The sequence below is a fragment of the Symphodus melops genome, assembly GCF_947650265.1.
Source record: "Symphodus melops genome assembly, chromosome: 15".
NCBI lineage: Eukaryota > Metazoa > Chordata > Actinopteri > Labriformes > Labridae > Symphodus > Symphodus melops.
The window spans coordinates 10,999,059-11,008,346 of record NC_136705.1 but is presented as its reverse complement, the minus strand read 5'-3'; the positions used below and the strand labels follow the sequence as shown (position 1 = coordinate 11,008,346).

Below are 9,288 nucleotides of genomic sequence, written 5' to 3'. Positions count from 1 at the left end.
TTTCCACCCGTTACTGTGACAAACACCTTCATTTACTGATAAGTTACTTTTTTTCTTGCAGGCCAAAATTGTCACGTTAGAATCGGCCACAGGTTTTTTTTGTTTTTTTTCTTAAATATTGAAAGGAACTTTTTGTATTTTGACCTCTTCAAAAAATAATGTAAATACACAATAACTAATTGCAGTGGGACTGTTGTGTTCTAATTTTTTGGAAAGAATAGTCAGGGAGGTCTCCCTCACTAACATGAAAAAGAAAAAAAGAACGAAATATGCCATCTGATGAGGCCTCGGGCCAAAATCTTTTAATTCTTCGAACAAAGTCAAGGGCCACAAACAATCCACTCAAGGACCACAAATGGCCCCCGGGCAGCACTTTGGACACCCCTGAGTTAGACAGTAAGATTTATACACAAACTTAGAATAAAACATGAAAAAATAATTGGTGTTATGTTAAGGTGAGCAAAATCCTTCATACTGAACATATCAAAACTTTCAGGTAGTAGTTTCACTTATGTTAAGACGGCCAAGTCAAATAGATATCTAAGGTAATTCTCAGGGACAAGATTTTCCAGTGCAAATTCTAATCCAATGCATTGATTGACTACAGTGAGATATAATGTAAGAGACCATAAGTTTAACATAAGACTGTCATCCAACCCGTTTTCACTAAAGGGGGTGATTGCACTTATTTGACAGCTGATACTTTCAGATTGTGTTATTCAATGGGAAAGACAAAGGACTTTTATCACATTATGAGATGGATTGGTGAAAATAAAACCAGAGTTCTTTTCCTTATCAAATAAAAGCCGCTTCCAAGAAAATGTAGGAAATTGTTCACAAATAGGCTCTTGATTTGAGCTATTTAGTTTATTCTCTCGGCTCATTTCCCCAGCTTTAGTTTTATGAATATGATTTCTTGGTTAAAACTTTTCTAATTCTCTGATGATTGACTTTCGTTATAGCCTAAATATGTTTGAGGCTGATGAATTCTCTGTAAGGTTCTCTTGGGACACTGGAGAGGCAGAAAGAGGAGTAACATTCTACGAGTCGATAAGGAAGACTTGGTGGCAGCGCTAATGCGTGAGTGGATAATGTGGTGTGTTTATTGCCTAAGCAGCCTCGGTGCTCAGTCTCGGAGCATAAGGCGGGTCTGACGGAGACAGGCGCTCTGTAGAGTGACTGAATTGATCTGATGTGCAAGAAACAGAAGTCGCAAAAGACGATGTCAGTGGCATTGAAGAGAGGAATTAGCGCCAAAGCCGAGTCTAGAAAATGCGCCGCGCGCTTTTGGAGGCTTTTTCCTCACCTTGTGCTGTGTCTGTCCCTGGTCGGGTTCGCAGCGCTCGGTGCGCTCATGTTTAAGCACATTGAAGGAAGTGTCGAGCCCACGTACCAGCACGCGTACCACGAGTTTCTGAGGAAGATTGTCATCGAAGTCCAAAATCACACAGGTAAGTGACCAAACATTTTATCTGTGATACAATCTAATAACTCAATTTATCTCAACTCAATAAATCTATAAAAGCATTGTTGGACTCGTGTTTGGAATGAATTGAAATTAAACATTCTTTTATTTTTGTAGATTTTTGTTTCATTTGTAATGCTGATGCTCTTATTCGGGCCCATGCGTATTTCCTTGACTATAATCATGTTCAATCACCTATTCTACAGTAATAACCCACTCTTTTTTTCTCACAGAAAACATCTCCTGCACTAAGGACGATATAGTAAAGGAAGTGGAGCGTATAATGCGATCTGATTTTAAGTCCGAATGGCTCCAGAGACCGGATAGATGGCATTTTTTTGGCTCCCTGTTCTTCTGCTGCACAGTGTTCACAACAGTGGGTAGGTGAATTAATTGAGTCCTTGTTTTTTTCCGATCAGAAAAGCGCTGTGCTCGGGAGTGGTTAAGTGTTTGTGCGCTGAGAATAAAAATGCTGCACCTCCATCCTGTCTGGGTTGGTCTGTTCACATCGGCTCCGTTACTTTTCACGGCATATTTTAGATTTTAGATTGTTTTTTAAAGAGGAGTTGAGTAGCCTATATACTAAAATGCAGGGCAGGGCCGAAATTACAATTTATATTTTATTTAGGTTTCTACACTGCTGTTTGCTGCTGAAACCTTTTAATTTTCTCCTTCGTGGCTCAAGGAAAGGATTATCTTTATTTATCTCATTTTATCTGATCTTATTTGACTGTTGAAAATGTAATTTATCAAGAGATGGCAACATTTTACCTCCACAAATAATAGCCTTAAACTTTTGATAGCATAGATTGATGCTATAAACCTGAGCCAACATAGACCATGTGGTGAATTAACCACTCAGGTGAACGTATATGCATGCCGCTGGAAAATGTAATCTCCAGTCCACATTTGGACAGAATGATCCTCTCTGCTGTCTCATGATAGAGGGCTAGCAGCTGGGGGTGTTTATGCCACAAACTTTCAACAATACCTTCAAGTGAAGCACGAGCCTCCTCTTGCTTTGACTTTTTCTTTATTTTCTTCATATTGCCGTTTGGAAGCCATCTCGCGATCTGCATCCAACTGCCTGTCGGCTGCAAGCTGTCAATGATTACTCTCTTTTTCTTCTCCTACCTTGCAATGACTTGGTGCTTTACGCGTGCCTCTCAGCACACTGCATCCTATGTGCATTTGCACAGACAGACAGACAGACAGACAGACAGACAGACAGACAGACGATTCTTTTATTGATACCAAGGGAAATTATCAATATCATACATTTGGAAAAGAGCGTTGATGACTTCTGTTGAGAGATCAGGAGGAATTATGCCATTGATGAATTTAATAAATCAATATTTTCTGATCCATTTATCATTTAATCCATAGGTCATATATCATAACTTCTATTCAACCATTGCTTAAATGTAACATTTTCACGCATGCATTTGTTTGGTGCCTTTGCACCATGTGAGATCGGCTCAGTGCACCATATCCTGAGCAAAACCACTAACGAACTTGCTCATGTGTGATGTCTAAGTTTCAATCTTTTTAAGCTGAAGCGACTTCACCTGATCCTGAAAATTTAGAGGCTGTATGACACCTGAAGTGACTTCTGAAGGCACCTCTGTGGCTACATCTCACACACACACACACACACACACACACACACACACATGCACACGCACTGGTACACGCACACACATGCTCTTGCCAAGAGACTGCACATCGATTTGAATCTAAAATTCCCATTTTGGTACTTAGACTCTGAGACCTAAACTTTGAAAAAATAGTGTTCACACACTCAAAAGGTTTTCAACTCTTGATAGCTTTTTTTTCATTTATATTTTTTACTTTACTTTTGATTTATGTGGAGCAGCTGGTTTAACTGCACTGGAACCATAGACTTTAAATTAATGTACAGCCTGAGTTATGTCAGCCATCTGTTACGTGAGAGGGTTCCAGAAGTTCTTCGGAAGCAGCCGCCAAGCCGAAAATCCGGTCTCAGCCTAACTTTCAGTCAACCTATTGTTGTGTCAAATTTAAAGAGATCCACACTCAGGCCTGGGCCAGAAATAGCTGAAGCTGGGAACCTAATAGAACTACATCACTTTGTTTCTCTAAGTCTGAGTTGTCATTTAGGTAGAATCAGAGTTCGCAGAGTGTTCCTCAAAGACAGGATCATAAGACAAAATCATCATGAACCTTTCTTTATAAAACCCTCAATTGAGGGCATAGAAAAAAGCTTCTCTATGCATTTTTCTTTCATCCCAGTTGGTTTAGCTTAATTTGTATTCGTGGTTGAAGGTGTCTTTTTGTCAGTCTTTTTGGCCCTTCTCTGGATTTTTTTTATGGTGTCTGTTATCTAAATTTAATAACTTCAATATCTTTTCTTTGAACCTAATGGAGTCTGGTATGACTCTTTTTTTTTTTAAAGGTCTTATCAGCCTTTCTGTCCAGGTGTCCGCTGTCATCATTCGTCTTGTTACTGGGGTCCTGGTACTATCCATTAGAGCGGTCCTTATATGCACTTGTGCTCGTCCTTTCAGCTTGCCTGTGATTTTACTCTCAGTGCTTTCAGAGTATATGTCTTAAGGAAAGGACACTAGCAACACAACCGAGCGACAGGCTGAAAGCTCAAGCTGAGGCGGGTTTAAAGCTCACCTGTCAGTCATGCAAGCTATGTGCCTAACTATAGATAACACGTATCATTTTCAAAATCAAAACAGATCTGTTTAATAAAATATCAACCCCCGTACAGTGTGTTCCCATGATAATAATAACTATCCATCCATTTTCTGCCGCTGATCTCTTTCTTTCGGTCATGACCCAAAGCTCATGACCATAGGTGAGGGTAGGAATTAAGATCAACCGGTAAATCGAGAGCCTCGCCTTTCGGCTTAGCTCCTTCTTCACCACGACGGACCGTAACAGGGACCGCATGACTGCGGACGCCGCACCGATCCGTCTGTCGATCTCACTCTCCATCTTCCCCCCACTCGTGAACAAGACCACAAGATACTTGAACTCCTCCACGTGTCAACCATGACAGCCCCTGCACATCCAGAGACTTAAGATACTCAGGGTGAATCTCATCCACCCCCGGTGCCTTGCCACCAAGGAGCTTGCTAACCACCTCGGTGACTTCGGCTTGGGTGATGAACGAGTCTACCTCTGAGAACTCGGCCTCTGCTTCCTCAGTGGAAGACGTGACGGTGGGATTGAGGAGATCCTCAAAGTATTCCTTCCACCGCCTGACTACATCCTCAGTCGAGGTCAGCAGCTCCCCACCTGCACTGTAAACAGTGTTGGTGAAGCACTGCTTCCCCCTCCTGAGGCGATGGACGGTTTGCCAGAATTTCCTCGAGGCCGACCGAAAGTTCTCTTCCATGACCTCCTCGAACTTCTCCTAAATAAATAAACATGTTTATTTTTTGCTGTAAAATGTTTTATTTGCCAGTCATGTGTATGTGACTTCTGTTTTTTTCAAGACCCAGAGGTTGACTGAAACATAATTAGTTTGGTCTGAGGTTTGGCTAGAGGAACTTTCAAAATTCATATGGATATATATTTTATTGGGATATTAAATGTTGACAGGAAACTGGCTTTTAAGGTTTTAACCTGCACTCGTGTGACCCACTCCCAGTCTCATGCCCGATGGACTTGACTGCATGCATTGTACGAATTGATTAGGGTAGGAAGCCCAATGTTGTTGTGTATTACTGTTAAGGTGAAGTCTTGTAATCATCATAAATCTCATCAATTGTTTACATCTTAAAGCTTACCCATTCATAAGAAACAGATACCATAAATGTGGAGAGACTTGTGGCCATATATGGAGTGAAAAAAACATTTTAAATTAAACATATTCAATCCTTGTTAGTCTTCTCATTTTAAGAAAAAAAAGGTAATAAGAAACACTAACTATTTTACAAAAGTTTATTCACATCTCACACTCACATGTCCTTAAGTGTGACATTTGGATTGGTCCACCTGGTGTTTTCTCCAGGCAGAAAAGTGCTGCATGTCCCTTTTGTCTTTATGACAACAGTGTGTCGACAACGGCTGCTGTATTTACTGAAACGGCTCCATTACTTTTTTTGTTCTTTATTTGAGATTGTGTTTTACCCCAGCAGACATGGAGCAAAGAAGATGCAGGTACAAGTACAAGAAGAAGGGAGTTTTTGTACATGATGGGGGTTTTTTCTGGTGAAGTTACTTATAAATGTTGTTATATTTTTTACATTACAAAATTTCATTGTATGTCCCTGAGGACAGGGCAATGTTAAAGGTATAGAATGTAGCAAATTTGGCTGCAAACGTTGACATAAAAATATGTAGATTAATAAATTAAAAATTGACTAAACCTTGTATATTTTATTTGTGAATACTTAAATTGCCTCAGCTATATCCAGCAGTTATAACTGCCAGAGAAATCCGTAATTTTATCATTGTGTCTATTTAGCGGCTGCCATGATGTGCTGCTATGACAGACATGAAATGTTGAAACACCAGATGTTCCGTCAAAGACCACCACATAAGCATGCAGGAGCTGCTGAAAGCTGCCATACTGCTGCTGGCCTATGTGTGTGTGTATATACAGTATAATAAAGATGCGCTGCTGTGATATAAAAGCCATATAAATTGAACATGGATTCATCCTCATTAAACATATTGTCTTTCTCAGGTTTGTGTTGACAGAGTTCATTTTTATTGGAGTAACAAAGAGAATCACTTGCATGACGCTTCTCTCATAATCAATCGGGAGGAGATTTCTTGAAAAATCAACTTCTTATTTAACTATCTGGAGCTTACTTAGTTTCCTGAGACGATCTAATGTGTGAGATCCTCTTATTGATACACCAGTAAGTGTGTTACTTTCAGACATACAGATAAGTGGTTAAAGAAAGCCAGCTAATGGCTAATGGCTTTGCAGCGACAGGAAGTCCACAACTCAGTGTAGAGAGGGCACTCTCAGAAGAGAATGCTTTTTACGCACCGCAAAAAGCTTATTAGCAGTTATTAGAGGTTATAAGAACACTGTCCTCTGATTTGTTATGTTAATTCGAAACTTCTTTTGTATCTAAACAACCAACTTATCGATGCTGCCAAAGAAATCCTGTGTATTTGCGCATAAACACATAAATATATGTATGTATATAGTGTGTTTGTATCATAAAGTATGTAGTGACAGAGACATGTGGCAATTTATCTTGAAAGGTCGCTATGTTTCTATGTATGTTTATACTCAATATTAAATATAGGAACTAGCTAGCTTTGTGCCTGACTACACGTGGTTTAAAACAAACACACCCCGGGTGCTAAGGGATGCAAGTTAATTGGTTATTCAAACAACATGAGTGCTGGTCATAAAATGGAAACTGTGTCAAGTTGAAAACAGCTGCTAGCTAACACTCTTCGTGCTGTATGTATGATAGGGCACTTACAGTTCCATATGTGAAGAAAGGATCCACTTTGCTCTGATGTAAGCCTGGCTCAGAATACTAGGGTTCAATATTGTCTAGATGGAACATAAATCTTTTTTTGTGTGTAAAACTTTCGTGAAGCAATAGTATTTGAATTCCAAGTCCATTACATAGACCGTATCTGATAAATGCAGTGTTGTTTTCAATCTTACAGTTGTGATAGCTACTAATGTGTTGATTTTCTGCTCTCGCAGGCTATGGAGAGATCTATCCAGTTACCCTTACCGGTAAGGTGGTATGTGTCTTATACGCCATGGTTGGCATTCCTCTCATGCTTCTGGTCATCCTTGATGTGGGAGACTTACTTGCAGCGCTGATGACAAGAGCCTACATCCACATTCACTCCTTCTTCAAAAACCTCCGCTCCCACAACTGGTCCCCATGGAAGGCTCAGAAGAAGGCAAAGGATTTAAGGTGCCGGACCCTGGAAGATGGTACCTTTGTATTTAGCCATGATGTTGTGGTCCCCCAACCTCTTGACATCCGGCAGGTGCTGCACAGCCAGGCGGATTTACATCAGAAGTCGATTAATCTCCAAAACAACAAAGAGATATTTGAGAGGATTCTTGCCAGGGAGAATTTACTCAGAAGAAGCCCACTGCTCCGGAGTCTCTCCTGCCCAGAACTACACCGGCAACCACTACCACTCAAAGGACGCACCATATGGGACTTCACAGGTTTAGGGGATGGAATGGAAACACTGGATGTACCCTTTGTGCTGATTCTTTTCATTGTGTTTGCCTACATCTTTTTGGGTGGTTTGATTCTACCATTGTGGGAAAAGGAATTAGAAGGCTTTGACCCCTACTACTTTTGCTTCATCACGCTCACTACCATTGGTTTTGGTGACATTGTACCAAATCACCCCAATTACTTCATGGTTATCTCACTCTTCATCATCATCGGCATGGCCATTATGTCTATGGCTTTTAAGCTGTGTCAAACACGACTTGTTATCTGCTATCGCCAGTGCATCAAGTACATCAGCAGGGGAAATTCTGAAACATTAAACCAAGAAGGCAACAATTAAGTTATTAGTAGCAGGGGCGCCGGTCGCGCAGTGGCAACGCACGCTTCACCATGTAGTGAGGCTTAAGTCTTCACGCAGGTGGCGTGGGTTCGACTCCATCCCGCATGTCATCCCCCCTCTTTCTCTCCCCGATTTCCAACCCTATAAAATTTCTCTCCAATAAAGGCGCAAGCCCAAAAATAAATCTTTAAAAAAAAAAAAGTTATCAGAATAATATAAACCTCATGCCCAAGAGTCATATAAGCTTACAGTCCTTTTTGAAACAGGCTCAAAGTGGGAGAATGAACAGATGCATTTTTTTGCTGACTGTTCAATTGTAAGCCTGTTCAAAATAAAAAATAAAAAAAAAACATGCATTTGTCAAAGCCTTTGCACAGAAAGGGAGAGTCAGTAAAAGTGATTTGTATCTTGAAGAACATTTAATTCTGCATAACTGGAGTCAGTATCTTGCCATGGAATGACTATTAAGCTATAATAGTGTTGCATTTGGCAATAAGTCAGGTCTCTGAATTTCTTACTCTCTTTTAGGAAACAAAAATAAAATGCCTCCTTAATTTTACCCTTTCCCTATTTGAGCCTTACATAGTAACTAAATCAACTTGATTGCCCTCACATACTCTGCTTAAGGGTATACTGTAAAAAGAGTGTGATGACAAGATTCCCTTTCCAGTGGAAAAGTTCCTGAGCAGCGCATGTTTCCCAAGCTGTCACCTTTTGTCTCAGAAGCACAGAGGCTGACAACCATGTGATTTTTAATATAAACTTTGTTTGTGAATAAGAAATTGATTACTGAGAAATATAAACAGTAATCATTACCTCCACGGGGAATGTTGGCAGGGAAACCAGTTAAACAAAAATGAAATCAAAATTGAGGTCAAGGGGTGTTATTCAAAAGTTGTGTTAATATGTTATAGAGCTCATCTTCCCACAGACTGCATGTATCTCGCCGGGTCCATTTGTAAAGTATGCATGCATGCAGACATTCACTTCAGTCATACAGTAGCTTAGTTGTTGTAAGACAGACAGAATCTGTTATAAATTTCACTGCCTGGATTTTAGAGCAAGTTATCTTAATGTTGTCCTTGTTTTCTTCATGCACCTTCATTGCTAATACTATTCTTACAGTTGTCATGGAGATATATTCATATTCCAATTAAGATTGTATATTGCAATAACATGAGTACGATTTCCTATGTAGCTTTAGGTGTAGCTTTAGGGCGCACTCACACTAGGCCCAGTTGTCTTGCAACATGCTGAATCACAATTGCCTCCTAACAGGTAACAAGGTAAAAATGACCTGCACTCACACT

General features: G+C 40.1%; 1 protein-coding gene across 1 annotated transcript; it reads left to right on the top strand.

Annotated features, from left to right (window-relative positions):
• Positions 1–1,092: 1,092 nt before the first annotated feature.
• On the top strand, positions 1,093–8,681 carry kcnk18 (potassium channel, subfamily K, member 18). The gene is made up of 3 exons (XM_079362455.1): positions 1,093–1,451; positions 1,699–1,845; positions 7,143–8,681. Exons 1-3 carry the CDS (start codon positions 1,193–1,195, stop codon positions 7,976–7,978), a joined length of 1,242 nt encoding a protein of 413 aa, XP_079218581.1. The 5' UTR covers positions 1,093–1,192; the 3' UTR covers positions 7,979–8,681.
• The last annotated feature ends 607 nt before the right edge of the window (positions 8,682–9,288 follow it).